The sequence below is a fragment of a genome, unplaced genomic scaffold, assembly GCF_019419815.1.
Source record: "Pyrus x bretschneideri cultivar Hongxiangsu unplaced genomic scaffold, Pyrus_bretschneideri_v1 Contig8, whole genome shotgun sequence".
Lineage (NCBI taxonomy): Eukaryota > Viridiplantae > Streptophyta > Magnoliopsida > Rosales > Rosaceae > Pyrus > Pyrus x bretschneideri.
The window spans coordinates 2,970,906-2,997,156 of NW_025999820.1; the positions used below are offsets into that span (position 1 = coordinate 2,970,906).

At 37.0% G+C, this 26,251-nt stretch overlaps 3 protein-coding genes and 1 pseudogene across 3 annotated transcripts; 2 read left to right on the forward strand and 2 right to left on the reverse strand.

Annotated features, from left to right (window-relative positions):
- The first annotated feature begins 5,501 nt into the window (after nt 1-5,501).
- LOC103952705 lies at nt 5,502-8,298 on the forward strand (annotated as a pseudogene).
- Nucleotides 8,299-9,651: 1,353 nt separating this feature from the next.
- On the reverse strand, nt 9,652-13,740 carry LOC103952687 (GTP-binding protein At3g49725, chloroplastic). Its single transcript, XM_048575650.1, is given in 14 exon segments — nt 9,652-10,509; nt 10,511-10,588; nt 10,705-10,824; nt 11,037-11,093; nt 11,180-11,234; nt 11,355-11,405; nt 11,511-11,566; nt 11,650-11,794; nt 12,228-12,296; nt 12,402-12,514; nt 12,607-12,696; nt 12,830-12,892; nt 13,043-13,112; nt 13,211-13,740. Coding segments are annotated over 14 exon segments (1,782 nt in total). The 5' UTR covers nt 13,612-13,740; the 3' UTR covers nt 9,652-10,095.
- Nucleotides 13,741-19,538: 5,798 nt separating this feature from the next.
- LOC103952684 (probable pectinesterase 29) lies at nt 19,539-21,111 on the forward strand. The gene is made up of 5 exons (XM_018648785.2): nt 19,539-19,765; nt 19,848-20,007; nt 20,140-20,358; nt 20,566-20,804; nt 20,943-21,111. The coding sequence occupies exons 1-5, from the start codon at nt 19,539-19,541 to the stop codon at nt 21,103-21,105; spliced, it is 1,008 nt and encodes a 335-aa protein (XP_018504301.2). The 3' UTR covers nt 21,106-21,111.
- Nucleotides 21,112-21,185: 74 nt separating this feature from the next.
- LOC103952683 (putative pentatricopeptide repeat-containing protein At5g65820) lies at nt 21,186-23,850 on the reverse strand. The gene is given in 3 exon segments (XM_048575546.1): nt 21,186-22,854; nt 22,857-23,346; nt 23,728-23,850. Coding segments are annotated over 3 exon segments (2,037 nt in total). The 3' UTR covers nt 21,186-21,430.
- Nucleotides 23,851-26,251: the final 2,401 nt, after the last annotated feature.

The window sequence follows — 26,251 nt, forward strand, 5'->3', positions numbered from 1 at the left end:
AAAATTGGTTCACACAGACATCTGTGGACCAATGCAAATTGAATCAAATTATGAAAATAAATATTTCTTGATGTGAAGATGACTATTGTGGGAGGATAAAATCTGGTTTCGACTCACGAGCAATACCAATCATCCAAGGAGAAAGTGTTGTGAAAGGTAAAAAGCCCACAAGAAATATACGGACACAAGGGAATGTGCCTCGATAACTACCCCACTATGGAGAAAAAGTGGGAAAGGGCGACAGGTCGTGGCACTTGTTCCCAAAACATGCAGTCATATGACGGATGACCATTAAAGAAGTGGAGAAAGAGGACTGGTCATGGTGCTTGATCCTTAAGCATGCAATCCTATAAATAAGGAGAGGAGCCAAAGAACAATGTACGTAAGGATAACCCGAGAGAATCCAAAGAAGAGAAATTAATCTACTGACTTGAGCATCGGAGTATCTTTCCCAGGTACCCCTGCCAGGGCAAGCCACGAAAGAGGAAGATTATTTTAGGACACCTCAAAGAAGGATTCGGCGAACGTAAGGATTGCAATTAACATATCTATGGAGGTATTTCTTCTCGTAGGAAATCTCGCTCCAATAGTTGGCGCCGTTTGTGGGAACGAAACAAAATCGAGCTACAAACATAATTGGATCCGCACAAGAAGTTCTGAATCATTCGAAGACGCAGGGACTCGATCGGTATATGCGAGGTCTCAATCCCAAGGTAGTGAACCCAGTCTCGCCATGGAACAATTTAGAAGGCTAACAAGGGAATTGCATGAAACAAAAAAGACAGCAGATGAGGCATTGAAGAAGGCTGAAGCGAGAAATGTAGTAGAAGATGTAACCAGCACCAAGAGACAGCGTGCAAAAGAGGAAGATAAGAAAGGTAGCTCTTGTAGCGCGTCATCCAGTAACCGTGTTGAAGTGACGAAAAATCAGGGCAAAGGGGATCACAGGGGAAAAAGATCGAAAAAGGTAAAGGATGTAGATTTGTGAGAACAAATAGAAAATTGTGAAGGGATACAAGCCACAGACCCCCGCGAAGCTTGCCTTAAAAGCTACCAGAGGGATTCGCAAATCGCCGTTCACAGAAGACATCCTGAAGGCTAAAAAACCTGCCAAGTTCACCCAACCAAAGTTTAGGCTATTGGAAGGCATGACTGATCTTGTCGAACACATTTACCACTTTCAACAACAAATGACACTTGAAGGCCCTAAATCCACTTGTCAGTCCTCGTTCGTAAATCACCTCGTCCCTAAATCCACTTGTCAGTCCACTTTCGTAAATCCACGTTCGAAAATCCTCGTGGGAAGATGTCAGCCCTCATAACAAAACGAGGACTTCGATAAATTTACCTTCATTAAGTTTATTCTTAGAAAAAGCAAATTCCACAAATTTGGCCTTAGTAAAAAGTGCTTCAAGTTTAGCTTGGCTTAACGAGTGTAGTTTCAAGGCCCCATGAGATTGAAAAACTCAGTTTTCCCCTATTTCATATGAGTAAAAAAGGGAAAAATAGGGCACTGTGGGAAGATAAAATCCGATTTTGACTCACGGGCAATACCAATTATCTAAGGAGAAAGTGTTGTGAAAGTAAAAAGCCCACAAGAAATATACAGACACAAGGGAACGTGCCTAGATAACTATCTCACTACAGAGAAGAAGTGGGAGAAAGCGACAGGTCGTGGCACTTGTTCCTAAAGCATGCAGTTATATGACAGATGACCACTAAGGAAATGAGGAAAGAGGACTGGTCGTGGTGCTTAATCCTCAAGCATGCAATCCTATAAATAGGGAGAGGAGCCAAAGACAAGGTACGTGAGGATAACCTGAGAGAATCCAGAGAAGAGAAATCGATCAACTGACTTGAGCGTCGGAGTATCTTTCGCAGGTACCCCGCCCGGGCAAGCCACGGAAGAGGAAGATTATTTTGGGACACCTCAAAGAAGGATTCGGCGAACGTGAGGATTGCGATCAACATATCTGTAGAGGTATTTCTTCTCGTAGGAAATCTCACTCTAACAACTACCCAAGAATGACATGTGTTTATTTCGTGAGACACAAGTCAAATATCTTTCAGTGCTTCAAGAATTTCAAAGCAATGATAGAATTGCAATGTAGCTACAAAGTGAAGTGTCTCTGAAGTGATAGAGCTAGAGAGTTCATGTCAACTGATTTTATAAGGTTCTACAATGAAATAGGAATTCAAGGGAAATTGACAATAAGATATACGCCTGAGCAAAATGATGTTGTTGAAAGGAAAAGAAAAATTGTGTGGAAATGGCAAAGCCAATGCTGCATTAGAAAAATCTGTCATACCAGTTTTGGGCAAAAGCTATAAACACAACAGTATATCTTCTCAATAGGTGTCTCACTAAGGCACTTGACAAGATGACTTCTTTTGAAGCCTGTAGTGGAAGAAAACCAAAAATTAGCCATCTCAAAAGAAGAAAACCAAAAATTAGCTGTCTCAAAATCTTTGGTTCTTTGTGCTATATGTTAATGTTCCGTCAAACTTGACACATACTTGAAAGCAATAGCTACAAATGCATAGTTGTAGGCTATGACACAAGTGAGAGGCTACAGATTATAGAATCCAGTCACTAAGAAGATTATTCAATCAAGAGATACACCATAAATTCTTACTTGGATTGGAATCATGAGAATGAAAAAATGTCAATGTTCCAATGATTGGTGAAATTGAAAGAGAAAGAGGTACATAAGTTGAAGAATGTTAGAAACTACAGAATCTCTAGACACATTGTTGACTACACCACAGACATGTCAACAAAGTGGCTCTATTCTATTTGTTATTGGTTCTATCTCACAAGCCAAATCAAGGATCTCTCATAGCCATGATCACACTCCATTGAAGTGGAGGAGTTTGAGTGATGTGCTAGCTCAATGAAATGTGTGCATTATGGAACCTGAGAACTATGAAGAAGCAACACAAGATGACTCTTGGAAGAAAGTTATGCAGTATGACATATAAATTATAGAAAAGAATCACACATAGAAGCTAGTTGATAGACCATCTGATAAGCCTATCATCAATGTCAAATGGGGCTACAAGACAAAGCTTAACTTGGATAGATCAATACAAAAGAACAAGCTAGATTAGTGCAAAAGGCTATTCTCAGAAGCTACTATATCAAAAAGTCCAAAAAGAAAATCATCTTATTTTTCTTCAAGCTCTTCACTGAATCAAATACAAACACTACCAAACAAGTGGTCTATAGCTACTATTGTAACGCTCCCATTTTTAGTACTAACCAGATGCTATTATTACTATTCGGTGTACTTGTTTTTTTTTTTTTTTTTTTAATCAAAAACAACAAAATTTCATTCAAAATCCAGAGGCTCATCCAATACATTAGAGAGAAGACTCCCCTAAAATCTCAAATAGTATCAAGAGGTTCCTCGAATCAAGTACAAACACCATTGTTAACGACAGTTACTCTTGCCATGTGATGAGCAACTTTATTTGTTTGGTGGCGTACATAGGACAAAGAAGCTCCAGTGATCAAACACATGAGGGTGTTCAATTTATTTGGTCATAAACTAAGGATTTGAATCCCATCCGGATCCAAATTATGGAGATCCTTAGGATCTTCACATCTTAGCCATTCATTGTGCATCATGCAGTCATAAATCATTTAACTTTTTTATTTAGAATTAAACACAAATAGTGCTTGAAGAAAACTGGTCGTACAATGTACGATGAACAGTTAGGACGTGAATCCCCACAAAGTGGATCCGAAGAGAATCCTCTTCCATAAACTAATTCATTGCTTACGAAAATAGTGATTCTCTCAACGTTAGGCAAATAGAATAATCAACAAAAGAGATATGTACTTTGTTTAATCATGTCAAATTGATCGATCTTCTGTTGGCGTTTCGAATTTGATCAATGCTTTCAAAATTCTTTTCCCTAATCCCTGGCAATCAAGATTTTATAGTTTACACGCATATATATAATTTAAATTTGTAAGCTAATTTGAGCATAAACGTTCATTCTATAACCAGTTAATAATTTATCAGAAAATGATCCTGAAATGGAACATAGAAAAAATTCCACCGTAATAATCATGTTTGAGTTTGACTTATAATGTAAATCATCATTTTTGTTGTGATATTAGATCAAGCTTATGGATTATGAAATTGAGAAACTTTAAAGTAGTACAAAGAACATATTAACAAAGATTTTTTTTTTTTTTTTTTTGAAAAATGATAGTTTTAAAGGGTTAAATTTGTTAAATATTAGAGAAAATAGATGGTGGGGATCGAATCCACGCTAGAGTCTCCATAAATATCATTACTTTCTGTTACTATTTTCATAAGCACCAGGTGCATAGGCATTAAATAGAAAGAACAATAAGTTGCATGTGAGAAAAAGTGTGAGAATATTTAAAAACTTGTAAAAATATTAATTTTCTGTTGTAAACTATTTTATTAATTATCTGTTGTATCCTATTTTACTGAAGGGAGAGAGAGGGTGTGACGGGAAGAGAAAAAAGGTTGAGGAATTTTTGTGATACTTGCTTCCGTGCCTTTATTTATAATGAATTGGATAAAATTTCTTGCTTTGACCAAAAAAAAAAAAAAAAAAAAAAAAAACAAAGATAAAATTTTTTGCCCCACAAGTAATACACTCATAAATGGATGACATCTTCATGTATCCTAAACACAATCTACTAATAATTTTACACAATCACACATGTCCTATAATTAATACTACAACATTTTTGAAATGTTTGAGATTACTCTGATTCTAAAAATTACGAACTTTAGAATAAATATTAGCAACTTTGTTTCCAAGATTATTAATATATATATATATAACTCCACTATATGTTTGTCGATGATAAATATATTTATATTTTTAATACAGATGTACAAGATTGTCGATATTTTAGTTTCAGTGATGAGTTTGTTTTGCTCGAATTTCAGTGGTGAGTTTGTTAAAGGAAGTCTCACGTTTCACTAATATAGGTATGAGGATGATAAATATTTATCGTGAATTCTTTAATAATTTACCATCATTGTCGTGCATGTTAATTTGCTGTGGTAAAAGTATTTATATATATTTTACATTAAAAAACACCAGAGAAATCAAGCTACACAATAATCTCTACTAATTAATAAAACACTTATTGACAACCAAAATCCTATGAAATTATCAGTTTAACCTCTAATTAAAACTGAATATAAATAAGAAATATATGGCAGAAATGCAATTTCACACAATCAAATTTTGTTGTTTTTTTTTCAAAGCCTCACCAACACGTAATCCTAACATACCTCTAATTAAAAAAAATAAAAAAAAATAAAAAAAAAATTTCTCACTCCTACATTCTCTAGCACTCTCTTCCTCTCTCCTTCTACATCAAAAACAAATGTGTGTGCCCATATGCTATTTAAAATAAAAGAATGCCTATTAAAAACAAAACGCCCATAAAGACGTGCCAATTAATTACATCATCACTTAAACTATATAGCTTCTAATCCAAATGCTAATAGTTGGTCTTTGAGTTTTTCTTATTAGTAAAACAATTTACCTAATAAATGTTTTATCCTTTTTGGATTAAATTTATTTTATTTGGATTCAATATCCTTCATCCTATCATTCTGTCCAATTTATTTTAACTACAGCTTAATCCGCTCATGTATATAAATTTAGCATGTGGATAAGACCAAAATTTTGACCTTTGTAAATTAAATAAAAATAAAAAATAAAAAATAAAAAAAACCTCAACCAGCTTAAGTAGTTAAATTAGATACAAAGAAGAAGAGTCAAACTGAAAGTCCTACCCAGTTACAATTTCAAATGATTTTAAGTAGCAAAACCTTGAAAGAAGTTGTTATATTGGCTACAGATACAGGGATCAGTTAAACTCAAACTCAAACTCTAATCAAATCCTTTTATCTTTATTCTCCTTATCTAATTTAACGACTTAGGGTTTTGCAAGTCTGCGGAGGGTTATAAATAGTACCTCTCATCCACCATTCTTTCACGTTGTTGTATATCTCTGAGTTTTCTCTTCTTGTTTTCGTTATTTCCAGTTAGCTTTTGGTTTTTAAGTCAGTTTTGAGTAGATAGTAAAAGGTAAGCAGGCTACAATGGCTGGAGACGGTATAGCTACGACAACGAAAGGTGGAAAAGAATACCCCGGCAAACTCACTGGTAGGGTTCTTCTCACATGTATGGTGGCAGCTACCGGTGGTTTGATTTTTGGCTACGATCTCGGAGTCTCAGGTACATATATAACATGTTTTATGCTTATGAATCCTTTAACTTCCAGATTATATATCACGCCATTGTTATATAATATGAGCTGTTGATTTTTAAGTTTATGCAGCAACGTTTAGCGTCCTGTTATCAACGTTTTGAATTGTCATATCGGAATATATTTCTTCTTCAGCTTCAATCATAAAAGATACCAACAATGCACTATACGAGAAAAACTTTTTAAATAAATTAAACACAATCAACCAAAATCACAGATAGCTTCAAAAAGTTTAGAACTGCATGCCCTGAATTGTTCAATTGGAAAATTAGCCGACTGTACCTATATATCCACACTCAAACTTCTTCACATATAGTTTTGATTTTGTGTTCGTATAAACTAATTAAAGTATCTGACATTGATTATTATGCAGGTGGTGTGACATCGATGGATTCATTCCTGAAAAAGTTTTTTCCAGCGGTTTATAACAAAGAATCCTCGGTCAAGCCTTCCGACAATCAGTACTGCAAGTTTGACAGCCAGATGCTGACGCTCTTCACATCGTCACTGTATGTAGCTGCTCTGGTTTCATGTGTTTGTGCATCAACTATAACCAGAAAGTTTGGTAGGAGACGTACAATGTTTTTGGGTGGAGTTCTCTTCTTGATTGGTGCACTCCTCAATGCCGGCGCTCAATACCTTTGGATGCTTGTTGTTGGTCGAATACTCCTCGGTTTTGGCATTGGATGTGCCAATCAGGTACATTATGAATTATGCTTTAATTTTTTTCTTTCTAAGTTTAGTATGATCGAGGTCCTAAATGTGGTCTAAATTCAATGTTTTTTTTTTAATGTTACTTAATTTTATCTTAAGTTTTATTTAATTGTTTCAATTTTTGCGTGCAGTCTGTGCCGATCTATGTCTCTGAGGTAGCCCCACACAAATACCGTGGTGCTTTAAACATGATGTTCCAATTATCAATCACTATTGGAATACTTGCTGCGGGTGTAATTAACTATTTCTTTTCTGAGATCAAAGGAGGTTGGGGATGGCGTTTGAGTTTGGGCGGTGCTGCAGTCCCTGCAATTATGATCATGATCGGCGCATTAGTTTTACCGGAAACTCCAAACTCTTTGGTTGAGCGTGGTAAGAATGAGGAAGCCAAAACTCAGCTCCTCAGAATCAGAGGCGTTGACAATGTTGACGAGGAGTTTGATGACCTAGTTGCGGCCAGTGGTGCATCCAAGTTGGTAACAAACCCTGGAGAACCTTGTTGACCAAGAAATACAGACCTCAGCTTGTCTTTGCACTTGCAATTCCTGCCTTTCAGCAACTCACCGGCATGAATGTGATCACATTTTATGCCCCCGTCTTGTTCAAAACAATGGGATTTGGAGGTAGCGCTTCTCTCATGTCCACCGTGATTACCAACGCTGTTAATGCCCTAGCCACCCTCGTTTCGATTTTTACTGTCGATAAGGTTGGAAGGAGGGCCCTTTTCATTGAGGGTGGTGCTCAAATGTTCATCACTCAGGTTAGTTCCTTTTCTCTATGTTGTTCATATTTTTTCTTTTCCATAGACAAAATAATTTAGCTGTGTTCTATTCTTTTTCTGGCATTAATAGGTGATTATTGGAATTGTAATTGCTCTTAAATTTGGGATTAGTGGCAACCCTGGTGTATTATCTAAGGGGTTTGCTGATGGCTTGGTGGCCTGCATCTGTATATATGTTGCTGGATTTGCTTGGTCTTGGGGACCTCTAGGATGGTTGGTGCCAAGTGAAATCTTCCCCCTTGAAGTAAGGTCAGCTGCTCAATCCGTCAATGTCGCTACCAACATGATCTTCACCTTCGCCATAGCTCAAGTTTTCACCACAATGCTTTGCCACTTGAAGTTTGGTTTGTTCTTCTTCTTTGCGTTCTGGGTTGTGGTGATGAACGTTTTCATTTACAAGTTTTTGCCAGAAACTAAAGGTGTTCCGATTGAAGAAATGCACACTATTTGGCAAAAGCACTCCTTTTGGAAAAAGTATGTTATTGAAGACGAAGCTATTGCCGTCAAGGGAGGGCATCACGTCTAGACCTTTGCTCGTCTTTATTGTAGGATTTATTTTTAAATTTTTGTTTAGTATGAGGTTTAATTTCACTTTGGAACATTTTGTTGAATATTTATTGGGTTTATTTTCTGTAAGTTTTTTTTCTAGTGAAATAATATTGGTTACTTATTATAGAAGTTTATTTGTTTCTTCAATTATTTGTTCTAATGGTCGCTTGCCATTGATGACCAATGGCCGAACATTATGAGGCCTACGCAATTCTCTTTGTAAAACAATCAGAGAGTGTGTGCAAATATTGTTTCTCTGTTTGATTAATAAGTGGTTAAAATTTTAATTAATACATCTAGCTCATTGGTTAACGATTTGATTAATGGTAAATTTTGGGTTTAGTTGGTTTTCACTGGATTGACCACAAACTAATCCTTTTAACTGTTCATCTAAGTTCAATCCGTTAAGCTTATGGGTATAATAATTGCACACGAAGTGACATGTTCTATTGACGGGTTAACCATTTCACCAATTAAAAACAATTTGTCAATTTATTTAAAATGTTCAACTAGCAAAGATGTTAGTGATCGATTTTATGAAACAAAATCTTATCTAGAAAAGGTCTTCTAAAAACTAGTAAATATAATAGAATAAGATAACTAGATCCAATCCAATTCGTTTATGTTCTATCAAACAGATTCAATTCATCTACACTATTCGAATACAAGGTTATGCTACTACTACTCCTGAAGAGATAGACGATGAGCACGATGAGCTTCGCATTCAAAATCAAGGAGCTGAGAGGATCGTGGAGGGAGGTGAGGGATCATGTAGTCGTTGAAGCTAAGTCGAAGGAGGGATCGGGCATTTCACTTTGACGAAATTACAAAATCACCTTTGTTAACGGTTATATAACAGTTTCGCGGGTGGATCCTAAACCAACCATTAAGTGACGGATCATTCACGGATCCAACCATTATCAACCCGAACCGTTAAGAACAACCAAATTATTGATTTTAGCGGGTGAATTGGTTTGGTGAGCGGATTGCTGCAAATTGTTACCTCTGATTAATGGTACATCCAGGATCCGGTTCTTAAATTAAAATACATTACCCCGACATGTACCACCCAGTAATTTAATGAAACAAAAATCAGATAGTCATTTCCATAAAAATAAAAAATAAAATCATATACGCATTGTTAATGTTTGGCACAAAAAATGACCGTAAACTGTTGCAATTTTTTTTTTTAACGACAGTCAATAATTTATACTAAATTTATCTAAACTATGATGAGGGCAGGAGTTGAACCGGGATTGCAGTGAGTTGAAGAAAAAAATACACTATCTAAAATAATCTCAACCATTTTTCAGTAAGCAAAGCACATTAGTTAAAAAGTAGGTATGAACTTTTTTCCACAGAAGGCATCCACCACAAGACAGAATAGTTCACGGTGCTTCGGAGTATAAGATTTTTAACCGTAAGATCTTAATCCTTGTATATTTTGACTAGGATTCTAACAGTTAAAAAATCCTATAGCGCCATAGAAAATCACCCAAGGGACGTAGTATGTCTAGAGTCTAATTGTCCCAAGAAAAAAAAAAGAAATAACCATGATCAAACAAATATATACATTTGAAATTTTGGTTAACTCAAGATGCTCGCAAAACCTTCTGAAACTCAGAATCTTCTCATTTTATTCTCCCATCAGGTCCAATATTGCTTTTGCTTCATGAGAAATTCCTATATAGTAGTCGAATACCTGTCAGCTATATATAGCCTATGGCTTTGCTCGAAGATAGCATCAATGAGGGAAAGAGTACCTTAACATTTATTATTGTTCAACTGCTGTGGCGGCCTCCTCTGTACGAGGGGGCCTCCATTTCCGATCAAATGTACCCCTTTCCACAACATTTTCCTTTGGGAGCTTCTTCAGCTTCTCATCAATGAGCTCCAACAACTCTTGCAAGCCAACTCCCATTAGGGCAGATGTTCTTACATGTGGACCGGACTGAACTGGTGATTGCACTTGCTTTTCTGTTCCCCAGTCCTTAGGATATTCACTTTGTTGGTCATCCGTAGTTTTCAAGGCTGTACATGACCCACCTTGCCGCCAAGGATCTTCAACATCTTCTGATGCCAACCAACCATCAGAGTAATCACCTTCTTGGTCATCCATAGCTTCAAGATTCTCCGATGACAGATCGTTTTCTGATCCTGAGAACTCACATTCCATATCTTCTTCTCCTAGTGAATTTGCAAGTCTCACCATCTTCAACATCAACAAGACACTCAGTAAAATCTGCGCTGTCCTCCTCATGGTCAATCTGAGGAATTCCAAAGGATACAGATAATAAATGCATCAGCGTTTTTTTTTTTTTTTTTTTTTTTTTAACTTTTAGTTCCATTTTGGTAAGTTTACAAGTGGAGAGACCAACAATACCTTATTCCAAACTTCTATCATGTTTTCAAGCTTTTCCTTGGATACGCCAATTTGTTCAAGAACTTGTAATACAGTCGATCGATGCTCATCAAGATTAGGTGCCGTACAATCCAACACATGCTGAAAGGATACAAACCTGAAATGTTAATCTCTCTGCTACTGTGTTTTATATCTCTTTCATATCATATCTGATGATGTACGATACCAAACAGAAGCTCAGAGACATATCATTAGCAGGAAGTTGATCACATCATATTAATTTGTATCATAAAATTTATTTCAAATGTACAAGTGGAAAAACCTGAAATGAAAGGACAAGTAATCAATCGTACCACAAGCAGATCAGCTTCCACAACTTCTTCTAAAGTTGCATGAAATGCTTCCACTAGCTACAAAAGTAGTTTCTATGAGCAATGAACAGCATTAGTGATAAAACAAAAAATAAGTAAAGTAGTTTGGACATGCTTCTGTATACCTGCACTGGCAAATCTGATATAAATCCGACTGTGTCACTCACGAGCACTTTCTTCCTGAAGATTAGATACTCAAAATAAGCGCAAAAGTTGTTCTAGAAAATCATCCGAGAAACAACACATTATCAAAATTCCAAAATACAAGGAACGAGAAGTAAAGTTATCATTGCCAGTTACCCTGAAGGAAGAACAACACTTCTCAATTTTGGATCAACTGTAGCAAACAATCTGCAAACAGACCACATCTTTGTCAAGATATTAAAATCTAACATCAAGGCTTAAAATACATATGGTTATACATGACTAACATGTTGTGTGAGTGGAATATATTACCGAGAATCACTGTACAGATCGCTGTTTGAGATGGCACTAACTAATGTAGATTTTCCCTATCACAAGAAATGAGAATTAAATGTTTAGATAATTGGTGCAAATTGAACAAGAAACAAATACAGTTGGTTAGACCACATACAGCATTTGTATACCCAACAACAGCAACAGTAGGTAAACCTTGACCAAAAGATCCTCCATGATTCTTGCGACCAGCGCGTTGCACAGCTCGAGTACGACGAACATCTTGAATTTGCGATAACAGACTATTCCTCCTTTCTGAAATTCTGAGATTATAGTCCAGTTAAGTGGAAGCACATATGCAATAATAGTCATTAGTCATCTCGACTCCACACCTAGATCAATAGCACTCTTATTTATATATAAGAAAAGAAGAGTAGCGACAAAACTTTGAGCTTTAATCTAGAAAAGAAAAGAGATACCAAAATGAAACAAGTCAAAAAGAAAAAAAAAGGAACAAGTAAAAAGAAAGAAAATTGTTAGTTGGAATCTAGTGGTTGATAAAGGCATAAGACCGTTTGATAATGAATTGGCTGAAATATCACATAACACAAATTTTAGTAGGAGTAACTTGTCAAACCTATGCAGTCATGAAAAGCTAGTGCTTTTTCTTCATAAGCTCAAAGAAATAGCCACTTGCAGTGAAACTTCTGTAAAACTAGAGCATCCAGAAATAAAGAAACGAGTCAAGGAATGAACCTTCGTCGTTGAAGCTGAAGTTCAGTTTCTCCTGCACCACTAATGAAACCACGTCCCCCACTTCCTCTCCTGCAATCAAGACCTATCTAGTCAAAATCTTCTCTAAGTATGGACTGAACAACTAAGTAAATTCTTTGGTCTACTTAATTTTTTCAAATTTAGACAAAACATTACCCTCGGGCACTAACAACTTCAGCTTCTCCATCCATTCCAAAGGTAGAGCGGCCAGCTTTGCCACGCAGTCTTACAAGTCTTGTTTTCTTATACATTAGAGCCGCTAATTCAGCCTGTAAAATAAAATAAAAAAAGTACATAGATCCTTCAAAGCTCTTCACCTTCACTACAATACTAACTCCTTAACCAAAGATAGCACCAATACCTGTAGCTTTCCCTCCTTTGTGCAGGCATGAGCATTGAATATCTCTATTATAAGACCCACGCGGTCCAACACCGCCTTTCCCAAAATTTTCTGCCATTCAAAACAGCATTAGTAAAGTTAATACCATTTTTCAATTTTCATCATATACACTTTGGTGTGGGACAAATAAAATCCAATTTTTCTCCGGGCACGAAGAAAAACTGAATATGCACAATTCACTTGCCTCCAAATTCCTCTGCTGAATCCCAGACAGAATTGTATTTATAAATACAGCATCTACTTCACCCTGTTAAGATTACACAAATTTAGAGCGATAGTCTACACTAAATTAAACTAAACTATGGGAGCAATAAATAACTTCTCCAACATTCCACAAATACAAATGTGATCAAAACTGATCAGAAAAAACAAAACAAAACAAGAAGAAAGCTCTTACCTTTTGCTCCACAGCATTCAGATGGCATTTCACAACATCCAAAGTCCCTTTTCCAAAATATGTATCTGCAAAATCCAAAATTTAATCAAATGAGGTTTACCATTTACATAAAAAATTGAAAAAATAAATACATTGAAAAAATAAAATTAAAAATAAGAACAGACCTGCGCGGGTTTGCGTCGAACAATGGGGTTTTGAACAACAACATGGGGAGGAATTTCCTTATCGAAAAAATCGATATCGAAATACCCATCTCGCTGTTCTTCAAGAGAATTGGCGAGGCAGAGAGCTTCGTTGAGCTTGGCCTGCAAGAAGGTATCGGGGCGGAGGCGGGGCTGGACGACGAAGAGCTTGGGAGGGACTGTTGGATCTCTGTTGAAAACCGAAACGGCCTCGCTTTTTTCCTCCTTGTCTTGCTTCGACGACGAGGAGGAGGAGCCGAAGGAGTGGGAAGTCGGAATCGAAGGCGGTGATGGGGTTTGGTTTGGCGTGGAAGTTGAAGTGAGAGGAGTTAGGGTTTGGGAGAAGGACCTCAGAGGATTCCGCGAGAGAGAGATGGTTCTCAGCATTTGAACCCTGTGAATTTTCCAGCTGCTGCTTCTTCGTCGATTGGAAAAAACCAGTGTGCCTTGAGTTTTATCTGCAGAAGTGAGCTCAGGCAAGGAAGACGGTAGTTGGGCCTATTATTTGGGCCAAGAGAAACCACATTGGTGAGGAAGTTGGGCTCTTTATGATTGTTTCATCATCACGTGGTTGTAAAAACCACGCACTTGAGCTTCTGTATGTTCGGCTCATAAATCTCGTGAAATGCTGGTATCTTTTTGAATGCATGTTTTGTAATATTATTTATTTAGCTGTAATGTTCAATTTGGGTCTACACATAACCTCATCTTTTTAAAAACAAGTCAACCACATCAAAACGAATGCTGTAACCTAGTAGCTGGTTTATGCTTAATGCTTGGCTGATTTTTTAAAAAAAATTATTAGAAAACAAAAAAAAATCATTTAATATTATTAAATATAATTAAAAAACCTTTTTTTTTTTTTCCTCTCCTAATTCACCTTCTTCCATTTCTTCCCTTTTCTGCAGGGACGACTCGATGTTTTTTTCTTTCTTTTTCTTCTCTTCTCTTCCATCTGCACGAATTGTTTTTTTTTTTTTTTTTTTTTCTTCCCTCTTCTTCTTCTTCAATTTCTGTTTCTCTCTTCTCTTCAGCAGGGGGGAACTGGGATTTTTTTGTTTTTTTTTTTTTTTTTCTTCCATCTTCTTCTCTTCTTTACAGGGTACGAAGGGGTATTTTTTTTGTCTTATTCTTCTTTTTTTCTTCCTTCCTCTTCTCTGCGGGTTAGGTTGGGGGGGGGGGGGTGGGTTGGGTGGGAGGGATACGTTTCTGCTTTTTTTTTTTTTTTTTTTTCTCTTCTCTCTTTTCCTTCTTTTCTTCCCTCTTTTCTTCTTCTGCAAGGGACGAACTGGGTTTCATTTTTTTTTTTTTTTTTTTTTTTTTTTTTTTTGTGTTTCCTTCTTCTTCCTGCTCCTTTCTAGGTTGCAGGGGGTTGAGTTTGTGGTGGGGGGAGGGGGGATGAACTGGGTTTGGTTTGGTTTGGGTTTTTTTTTTTTTTTTTTCTCTTCTTCTTCTTCTTCTTTCTCCTTCTTCTTTTCTGGGTTGCTGGGTTGCTGGGTTGCAGGAGATGATGGGAAGAGAGAGGGGGGAGATGCACAAAGGAGAGGGAAGATGATGTCTAATGTTTTTAATTTTTTATGTACTTTTTATTATTATTTTAATATTTAAATAATATTAAATGATTTTTTTTTGTTTTAATAATTTTTTTATTAATTTTTTAATAAAAATGGGTCCCGGATCAAGCCACGTCAGCATTTAACTGAGAAATAAACGGCCAATTAACAGAAGGTATAACATTGACACAAATTCGTAAGATGAGGTATGACATTGTCAATTTTAAAAGATGAGGTATGAAAGTGTCATTTGACCCATACTTGAGGTAGTTTTTTGTAATTAACCCTATTTATTTTATTAACTTTCAATTTTCATTAAGTCGAGTTAAACATAATTTGAGCTAGTTTAAAAAACAAGCTCAACCATGCCAAGCAAAAGCTCAAGTTCGATTTACCAAGGAGCTGAGTTTGGTTATATGTTTTAGGAGCTTGGCCAAGCTTGAGCACCAATAATATCATCTTATCAGCATTAGCGTAATATAGCACAATTGAATCTATTTGACATATCTATGTTCGGTAGATGCTTAACATAATATAGAGCAACAAATTATCCAAACCAAAAATTGTTAACCATTGGTTAACGTTGTCTTAGTTTTAGCCTTTCACTTAATAACATGATTTTGCTCAATGGATTCCCAATATTTTGTCACCTAAGCCTTATTTTTATTTTCTTTTTTGTTTCATTTTATACTTTGAATTGATTAAGAAAATACCAACATTTCGCTGCATAAACCCTTTTATTTTCTTTGTATTTATTTTTTATATTAATAGTAAAAATATTTTTTCCTTTTCTTATTTCTTAGAAAAAGTACTTTGTGCAGCGATATATACTTCGTCGCCTAAACCCTATTTATTTTGTGTTTCTCAAATTGTAAAAATATTTTTTCTTTTTTCTTTTTCTTTTTTGAAAAAACTTGGGCCATGAAATCCTATTTATTTTCTTTTTTATTTCATTTTATATTTTAAATTATAAACGATAATCATTACCCATTTTAATTTTTTTTTTTCCAAAACCTTTGCGCTATGACATCCCAATATTATGTGGCCTAAGTCCTATTTATTTTCTTTTTTGTTTGATTTTATATTTTAAATTGCAAAAAAAAAAAATCATTTCCTATTTTATTTTTTGAAAACCTTTTATTTTTTATTAATTTATATTTTAAATTTAGAAATGAATTATTCTTTTTTTTTTTTTTTAAGTTTGAGCGACAATATCGTAATATTTCGTCCGTAAGCTCTATTTATTTTCTTTCTTATTTAATTTTACATGTTAAATTGCAAACGAAAATTATTTTATTATTTTAAACACTTTCTACGATGAAATTCTAATATCATGGATGATGTAATTCTAATTCTGATTTACAAAACTCTAGTACGTATAGGTGATAAAATGTAATTCAATTAATTAATGATTAATATTTACACATATAGTGCAACCAACATTTATAGTTTGCCAATTAACTCCTCCACAATTTTCTCAATGTATTTCTCTATTCTCTCACATTTCCTATTTCTTTCCCTCTCTCCAAATCTGACCATCTCCCTCTCTATCATTCTCTATCACACTCACTATCTCCTCTCACTCACACTCAATCTCTCTATCTCTCACTCTCACTAACTCACTCTCCCTCTCTCTTTCACACCTCACTATCTCTCTCTCGCACAATCTCTTCTATCTCTATCTCTCACTCACTCTCAATCTCGCCAAAAAGTATTTTCTCCCTAAATTTTAATTTTTTTCCATTAATATGATTTTTTTGAGTTGATTTTGAGTTTAGGGGTAGGGTTTGGGGTCGGGTATAAGGTGATGGGTGGAGTTTAGGGTTGGATTTTGGGTGGGGGTGGGGTGGGTGTAGGCTTTAGGTTGGGGTTTGGGGGTGGGCTCTCGGGTTGGGTTGAGTTGGCTTCGGGGGTCGGCTGTGGCCTTGAAGGGTTGGGTTCTACGTAAGTTTTTTGTTTCAAAGGATAGTTGCTTAGTAGAATTAAGTTTTGATTATAATTTGGTTGTTCTTGTAAATGTTGGTTGGTTGCTTGAAATAAATTGATATAAATGTTCAAAACTTATGATGAATGTTATATTTTTAGGGAAAGTTCCACCAATTTTTTTTTATAATTTTATGTTGGTTCTTGGTTATTTGACCATGCTTGTTTTCGCAGGGAATCGTCGGGACTTTGAAGGTGGAAGTTGAGGAGTTAAGGATCAAGATGCTATTGCACCATATCCCCCGCCACCACCACCAGAATATTATTAAGATTTTACTATATTATGTTTCTATGTACACTGTTAATATAATATAGGGTAAAGTACAAAAAACTACCTCAACTATTGGTCTCACGATACTTTCATACCTCATCTTTTTAAAATGATAATGTCATACCTCATCTTACGAATTTGCGCCAATGTCATACCTCAATCAGTTTTTTTGTTAATTTCTCAGTTAAATGCTGACATGGCTTGATTCAGGACCCACTTTCTATTAAAATATTATTAAAAACTAAAAAAAATCATTTAATATTTTTTAAATATTAAAATAATAAAGAAAAGTTAAATAAAATAAAACAAAACTTCCCCTTTGTGCGCCCCCTCTCTTCTCCCTCATCTTCATCTCCCTTCCTCTTCTTCCTACCTGCTGCGACAAAGAAAAAATACAAAATAAAAAACAAAACTTTGCTCCTCTCCCCACCCCCCGGCGTGCCCTCTCTCTTCTCCCCCATCTTCATCTTCTTTCCTCTTCTTCCCCTATACTGCTGCAACCTAGAAAAAAGGAAAAAAAAAAAAAAAAAAAACAACAAAACTACCCCCCCCCACGTGCCCTTTCTCTTCTCCCTTATCTTCATCTCCTTTCCTCTTCTTCCTACTTGCTGCAACCCAGGAAAAAGAAAGAAAAAAAATATATACACAAACTTTGTCCCTTCACCCCGCGCCCTCTCTCTTCTCCCCCATCTAATCTTCTTCCTCTCTTCTTCCCCTTATCTGCTGCAACCCAGAAAAAGAAAAGAAAAACCAATTGTCTTCCCCCGCACCCACCATCCACACCCAACCGCACACCCACCCTTTTCCCTCCTCTTCACGGCCTGGCGAACGAGACCTGGGTTTTTTTCTTCTTCTTCTTTTTCTTCTTCTTCTTTTTCTTCTTCTTCTTTTTCTTCTTCTTCTTCCTCCTCCTCCTTCTTCCTCCTCCTCCTTCTTCTTCTTTCTGGGTTGTAGGGGGTTGGATTTTTTTTTTTGGGGGGGGGGGGGGAGGGGAAGAAGATGGGAGGTGGGAAGAAGATCATATATGAAGAAAATGGCTCAAGGCGAGAGAAGAACAGGCACGAGGAAAGTGGCTCAAGGAAAGACAAAGGGAAAAAGAAGATGAGGAGGCGTAGACATTCCCAAGATAGTGCCAATAGTTTTGGTCCTTATGGTGGTGCATGGACTTAGTAGAATATTTGTTGGCCCGTGGACAATAGTTTTGGATGGCTTTTTTATTAAACTTTGAGCTATTTTGGTTAAATACATTTTGGGATGATTTTTGGTTAAATATTTGTTGGCTCAAGCCCTCCGGTTTTTGAACTTTAATCCTTGAAGAATATTAAAATTTAATAAAAACCTGGGGTTATATTGAATATTAATTTTAGTCCCTTAATGTGTACTTAATTCAAATTTATATTATATGTTTATTTTAATATTTATAAGATATCTTATTTAATGTCATTAGATTAAATTTTAAATTTATTATTATACACATTTTAATTCATTAATTTTATTTAACTTCTTCTAATTAGTGTACCTAAATGTCCATATCATAATATATTTTACTAAATTAGTGTACCAAAATATCTGTACCTAAATATATTGTAGTACCTAAATACATTGTAGTGAATTAGTGGCACATAAGAAAATATGCAAAAACATAAGTGTACTGAAAATTCCGTACCTAAATATATGATACTAAACTAGTGTACCGAAATATCCGTACTTAATATATGATACTAAACTAGTGTACCAAAATATCCGTACCTAAATATATTATACTAAAGTAGTGTACCGAATGTCCGTATCTAAATATATTATACTAAACTAGTGTACTAAAATGTTCGTACCTAAACATATTATACTAAACTAGCATATCGAAATGTTCGTACCTAAATATATTACAAAGAATTAATGGTGCATAAGACAGTATGCAAAAATATAAGTGTACCGAAAAATCTCTATGAAAATATTTTCTTATAAGATACTTACTATAATGAGAATTAAAATTTATAATATAATCTTAAAATTTTATTTATGAACACCATAAAATTGTAAATAAAAAAAAGACATTAATACATATACTGGCATTAAATAGAGTGTAGGGATTAAAATCAATTTTTAATCTTGTATAAGACATTTGTCTAAATTTCATCTTATTTAAGGATTAAAATCTAGTTTTCTATTTTATAAAAGTGGAAACACAGTGCAACTATTGCCCAAAAAAGAATTATTGCTGCTAAACACCCTTTAATTTTTAGGCTCAGGCCAGTAAAATATAACAGCAAAATTAATAAAAATGTTGTCATCTTTCTCTCTCAATGATAAATATTTTTCCAAATTAAGAATTGCAGATTCATTGCGCTCAGTTAACCAAATCTGTCAGCCAAACACTTAGTTGTACACACACAGCACTTGAACATTTTTATCCTTCTACATATCAGAAGAGTTTCTTCTTCTTATCCCAAGAAAACTGTAGTAGGCTCTCATTGTTCCTAAACTTAATTACCTTGCAGTGTTCTGGTATGGAGTCTCTTATATCAACAATATTTTCCCTCCTCCTTCTCTTCGGTTCAACATTGGGGGGACGGTACAAAGCAACGAAAAACGCTTTGGAAAACGATGTTTCAAGTACCATCATAGTCGATAAGAGCGGTCGAGGAAATTTTACCACAGTGCAACAAGCCATCGATTCTGTACCACCAAATAACTCTCTGTGGATTCGTATCCTTCTTAAACCTGATGTGTATACGTAAGAAGTATTCTTTTTAATTTATTTTCAAGCTACACATTAAAATCAAAACTAACTATGTATATGAAATTCTTATATGTAGGGAAAAAGTTATGATTCCAAAGGAGAAACCATACATCGTTCTTGAAGGAGACCCTAAATTTCCCGCTACAATCGAATACGGAGATGCAGGCAGTGTCATTGGCAGTCCTACATTCAAGTTGTTCGCAGATAATTTTGTGGCGCGAAGTATAATATTCAAGGTTAAGCATCTAAGATTGAATGTTATATATATATATATATATATATATATATTGAATGTTATACACACACACACACTAAGATAAATTCAGGGTTAAGCATTTTAAGTTTGTAATTCTGGTTCTAATTAACAGAATTCATATGACCATCTTATCTTGCCGGATCCGAATGGAAGCAAAACTACGTGGGCGCCTGCAATCTTAATCTCTGCAGACAAAGCAAGTTTTCACCACTGCAGTTTTATTAGCTTGCAAGATACATTGACTGATGATGGTGGCCGTCACTATTTTTACGATTGCTTTATTGAAGGGGCTATAGACTTCATTTGGGGCAATGGCCAGTCAATCTATAAGGTTAAAAATCCTCTCTCTCTCTCTCTCTCCCTCTCTCTCTCTCATTATTTTAGCCAGAGATGCGCTAGGCCGGCTCAGTTGTCTACACGATCCCACATGAAACGGTTCATCGTGACTTACATTTCTACATGACTGAGCCTAGCGCTACTGATCTTTAGCACAATGTTCGTGTATTTACACTCGATTACATGACACATTTGTTTGCAGAAATGCCAGATATTTTCGATAACAGATCGAATAGGGTTTACTGGTTTTATTACAGCACAAGGCCGTAGAGCCGCAAACGAAACAACTGGTTTTGTGTTCAAAGATTGCTATGTAAACGGAACAGGTACTACATTTTTAGGAAGACCGTGGAGACCTTATTCGAGAGTATTGTTTGCCTCCACCTTCATGGAAAATATCATCACCCCTGAGGGTTGGTCCCCATGGCCGCCTGCTCCTGTGTAAGTCTATCTCCGTTTTTGTTTCAATACAGGATCTCGGGTGCAGAGATGAACGCTCTTAATCACTTCAACTAAAAACCTGATATGTCAGATTACAATTTAACTGTCTCAGTGTTCTCCTTTTACGATATTGAACAGGGATTCGGTTGCATTCTCGGAGGCAAATTGTCAAGGGCCTGGAGCCAATTTGTCGGGTCGTGTCCCATGGGAGAAGAAGCTATCAGATGAAGAAGTGGCATATTTCACAAATCCAGCTTCTTTCATAGACCAAGAAGGATGGTTGAGAAGTCAACCAAATTAAGCCCTTGAGCTAGCGCCTTACCTTGTGTAACATGTCTTGCTAATGGAATAAAAAGTACCTTTCGTTTAGTATAAAGTTTAAATCAAATCAGCTTCGATATATTCATGCACCAAATATTTTGTTCCGAGAGACGCCAAAATGTGGCAGAATTAAGCTCGTACAATGAGAAAATCTTAGATGTAACCGGTTGTATCCCATTCTGTGATGAGATAGACATTGGAGCCGAAAAGAAATGGCTGCCATTTCTCATGTAATGATGGCCGATCGATCTCTGTGATTTGGGAGCGATCATTGGATCCATATATTTCACACCTTCTCGTTCAAACTACAAAGATTTAGATTTACTAGGCCAACTTCTTCTTCGGGCCCTCCGTTTCCTCCCATCATTTTTCTCCTTTACCTTTTCCTTCAAGTCCCGCTCTCCTCGCCTTTTATACATCTTGAAAGTGATTTGTCTATCTGCAGCCATCTTCCTCACCTTCTCTGTGATCTCAGCTGCTATCTGTCGGTTATATAGTTTCCTTAAACCGCGCATGAGCTTCGCGAAAGTATCTGGCTGCGGCATTACATCCGCCTCCATCATGTCCAAACAGTAGGAACAAGCCTCCTTCACATGCCCCTTTGAAAACAGCGCATGAATCCAAATTGTCCATGCAAACACATTGAGATCACATCCTTTGGTCACAATGCAACTCCAAACATCTTTTGCCATTTCTAGCTTCTCGTCTCTCAACAAAGCATTCATCAGCTCCTTCAAGGTACCATATTGTGGGCCAGACAGAAGACCTCTGCCGACCATTTCTTTAAAATAATCACAAGCATCGAATAAACAGCCTTGCCCAAGAAACCCATGAATCATAATGACAAAGGTGTCAAGCCCGGGACTAAACCCAGCTGCTTCCATTTCGTTCCAAAGTCGAACACCTTCTGTCACCTCCCCCAATTTGCACGCCAACCGGATCACCGTGTTGTAAATACCAAGATCAGGACTACAACCGATCTTTCTCATCTCCTCCATCAATTCCACACACTCCTCCAGCTCTTCCTTCTTCTCATGAGCTAACATAATATACATGTAAGTCATCTGATTCGGCAAAAACCCTTTCTGTATCATACCATCCAAAATCTCGTAACTCCTCTCAATCTTTCCCCACTTACAAAACCCACTAATCAAAGTAGTGTAAGTCACAACATCGGCCTCACAACCACTCCTCTGCATCTCCACAAACACCCTCATTGCCTCCTCCATCTTTTCTCGACTGCAAAGCGCCTGAATCACAGTCGTGTACGAAGCTGCATTGGGCTCACAACCCTTCCTCCTCATCTCCTTCAAGAGCTCATTGGCATCAACCATCTTCCCAGCCTGAGAGTACCCGCTCAGCAATGTGTTATACACCACAATGTCAGGCTCAAAACCGGCTTCCCTCATCTGCACCAACACGAATTTCGCCTCCATGAGCTTCCCTTCTCGACACCAACCATACAACAACGACGTAAAATGCTTAATACTCGGAGTAAACCTCACACGCATATCCTCAAACAATGAAGCTGCATCCTTAACACTACCATTTTTACACAAGGCATCCAACAAACACCCGAAAACATACTCATCGGGTTCGCACCCATACTTCGGCATTTCGTCGAGCACCTCAACTGCTTTCTTCACCATCCTCGCCGCCGCGAACCGCCGCATCAGAACCACAAAAACTTCCTGGGTAATCAGCTGCGGATTCTCCCTCCTCATCTCTCAAGCAGCGCCCAAACGGCGCCGAATTGGCGCATTTTGCTCAAGCTTTTAATCATGGCCTTATACACCTCGTAACTGGGTCTGTAATTCGGCTGCTGCGCAGCCCACACGAAGAACCTATACCCGAGGTTCCCGGCGTCGCCGCACCGGTTCAGCACCCGCTCCGTTAACCCCGACCTCAGAACGACGCCGCATTGGTGCAGAGCGAGCTCCAATTTCGGGACCCTGGAGTGGAATTTCCGTAGTATTCTGTAAATCTTCTCGACGTCGGCGGAGAACTCGCAGTGGGTCGGGTCGTCTGGGGATGTATCCGCGTCGGTGTCGAGGCGGGCCAGCCCGAGGCCGGATCTTCTCTCGGTGAAGGCATGGGGTTTGTGGGTTTGCTTGGTGGGTTTGTGATTCGTGTGGAAAAGGTTTGAGGGGGCGTTTGGTTTGAAGGAATGCGAGAGATGATGGTGTTTGGTGCAGAGAGATTTGGTTTGCTGATACAATCTCTAGCATATTAATCCGGTTCTGCAACCAACCCAACTCAACTCAACTCAACTCAACTCAACTCTCTCGTATCACCATGGCTGTTCTTGTGAAGCTTTTTTTCCTTAAACGGTGCGTTTGGCATTAGGTCAATTACATGTTCTAATTTGATCATTTCTTGTATTTGTTTTTTTTGTTTTTCTCTTTTTATTCTGTAGTGTGAATAATCTAAATTTTTTTTTGAAAAACTTCCTTACGATGAAAATTTTATTGAAACAGAAAAAAAATATTTGTGATTGTTAATAATTTCAGCTGTTTGCCTTCTGTTTTTTCTTTTAAACGTTTTATTTTATTTAACCCAAAGCAAATTCATTTAAAATTACCTAGAAGAAAAGAATAAGTACAGAAGTCACATCGTCTGGGACATTTTTCCCGGCATCGTTCAAGTACCTGGTATGCCGTTTGGGCGACAATTCCCTCACGGTTTTGTTATTTGTAGGATCACAATCACTTCCCAGGGTCACCATCTAATTCTCTAGCTCTCCTCACTAAACTTGGTTCCTCAAAAGTCAGTGAGCCCCAAAAGCCTCGTGCTAAATGGATGGGAAAATAAAAAAAAGGATCATCCCCGAGACTTGGGGAGTCACAATCCACCCCCCCTTAGGAGCCCGACGACCTCGTCGGCACACCACGACCAGGGTTAGGCTCTGATACCAAATTATCACTTCCCTGGCCCGACTCCACCGTAGCACGATTTGTCCACTTTGGGCTTACCATTCCCTCACGTTTTTGTTTTTGGGAACTCAAGAGCAACTTCCCAGTGGGTCACCCATCATGGGATTGCTCTAGCCCCCTTTTTGTTTTTGGGAACTCAAGAGCAACTTCCCAGTGGGTCACCCATCATGGGATTGCTCTAGCCCCCTTCTCGTTTAACTTCGGAGTTCCTACGGAACCCGAAGCCAGTGAGCTCCCAAAAGGCCTCGTGCTAGGTAGGGATAGGAATATACATATAAGGATCACTTCCCTGGGCGATGTGGGATGTCACACATAAGGTCAATAGCACCCTTTTTCAAAATATAAGTTTGACGTTTAGTGATATTTGTCCTGTTTGTAAGTAGAAAGTCTTAAATTTAACTTATATAATAGCAAGTTGAATACCAAATTATTGTTGGTCTATATTGTTTTGCCTCACTCCTCACCCTTAATATTAGGGAGTTTTAACAAAAAAATCAAGGTATTGTTCACTTTAACGAAAAATCACATTTTTACACTAAAAAGCCAATCCTGGTATTATTCACTTTACCCTTATTTTGTCCTTATCATTAAAACTCAAAGTTTTCAAGTCATTTTCATTAGTTTTCCTTTAATATTATTGTATTCGAAATAAAATAAGACTTGGTCGTTAAAGACCTCTTTGGGATTTATTCCATTAGGGATACAAGTGTTTTTTTTTTTTTTTGAGAATTGTTATTGGTATTCTAAAAATCTCTTTCTACACTCCAAATTTTTTATATTTGGAAAGAAAAATACACTTGTGATGAGTGTAGAATGAGATTTTTGGAGTGCCAATAACACTTCCTTTTTTTTTTTTACAATAAAAATTATTTTTTCTTTACTGGTAAGTGGTTCAAGTCTCGCCAAAAGCAAATTTGAATCACATTATTGCTAGCCCATTGTGAAGCTTAGTTCATTCCCTCATTTCCTTAATGTAAATAACATCGTTTGTTAAAATAAAAAAATCGTTTTTTACCAAGTTTGCAAGAAAATTTTAAGAAGCGCTTTTGGGTTGTAGAATAACCTCTATGTGTTTCTTTATAGCAGTTCCACCCCTAACACAAAATGCGTCAGCACCTAGCGCATTTATTCACTCAGTGAACAGTGATAGACCCTAATAAACAGTAATAGGCAAATGTATCTCCATCCCTAACAAAAAATAGCCTAGTTCATTTTATTAAAATATGATTAAATAAAATGCATCTCCAATTCGACCTTTAAAATAATGACCTTTTCCCCTCATTTGACTAGTTCTCTCTCTTTTCTCTCTCTCTCTCTCTCTCTCTCTCTCTCTCTCTTTCCCTCTCTCTCTCTATCTATTTTCTCTCCCTGTTTTTCTCTTTTCCAGCTCACTCCCGTGAGCTCTCATTCTCCTTCCTCTTCAAAACCTTCAACAAATCAAACACAAAATATTATTTTTGGCACACCCCGACCAAGATCAGGGCGTGCTAGCCGTCACATGGAAGTGGTGTAGCCAAGTGCACAGTGCGGAAGCTAATAAAGTAGTAATGTAAAAGTACGAATAAGTAAAAACTAGCCTACATAAGGTCAAAGTAATAAGTGCTAGCGTAAGTGAGACACAAATTCAGAACAGAAAACCCTAAGCAGTCCAAACTAAAATAGCGTTACAACAGTGCACCCGAAGGTGAACATACACTGGTGATCGTCTGTCAGAAATGCCGGGAAGCCCTCTGGGGAACCACCAAACCAACTGAACAGCTAGAACCTGGAGGGCGCAAACAAAAGCGTGAGTGGGCAAAAACAAAGTTTTTCAAAACCATTTCAAAAGCAAGATTCTAACCCCTCGCCGTAAAACCTGTATACTTCCCAGAAATGAAACATATGTACGTACATATATATATATATATATAGATATATGCCAATCATGCTCAAGAATATGCCATACCAAATCTCACGATGAAATGCAAGTGCTCAGGTGTGAATCACATCAATAACATATAACTGGCAGCCGAAGTCATCTAAAGTGACCTGTACGGCTGAATCTAGAGCTCAAATCTCAATCACAACAACTAAACCTGCCCACGAGTCGGAACCACCTAAAGTGGTCTGTACGACAGGCCTGGGTGTAATACATATAAACGCTCTAGTGCTACCATCACGTGAAGACTGTGCGAATAATCGCGGGTCACCTAC

Excerpts from the sequence above, each read along its gene's own strand:
- LOC103952684 (XM_018648785.2), top strand. The coding sequence starts at position 19,539 with ATGGAGTCTCTTATATCAACAATATTTTCCCTCCTCCTTCTCTTCGGT. Across the intron at positions 19,766-19,847 it reads CTTAAACCTGATGTGTATAC|GGAAAAAGTTATGATTCCAA; the intron begins GTAAGAAGTATT and ends TCTTATATGTAG. Across the intron at positions 20,805-20,942 it reads CCATGGCCGCCTGCTCCTGT|GGATTCGGTTGCATTCTCGG; the intron begins GTAAGTCTATCT and ends GATATTGAACAG.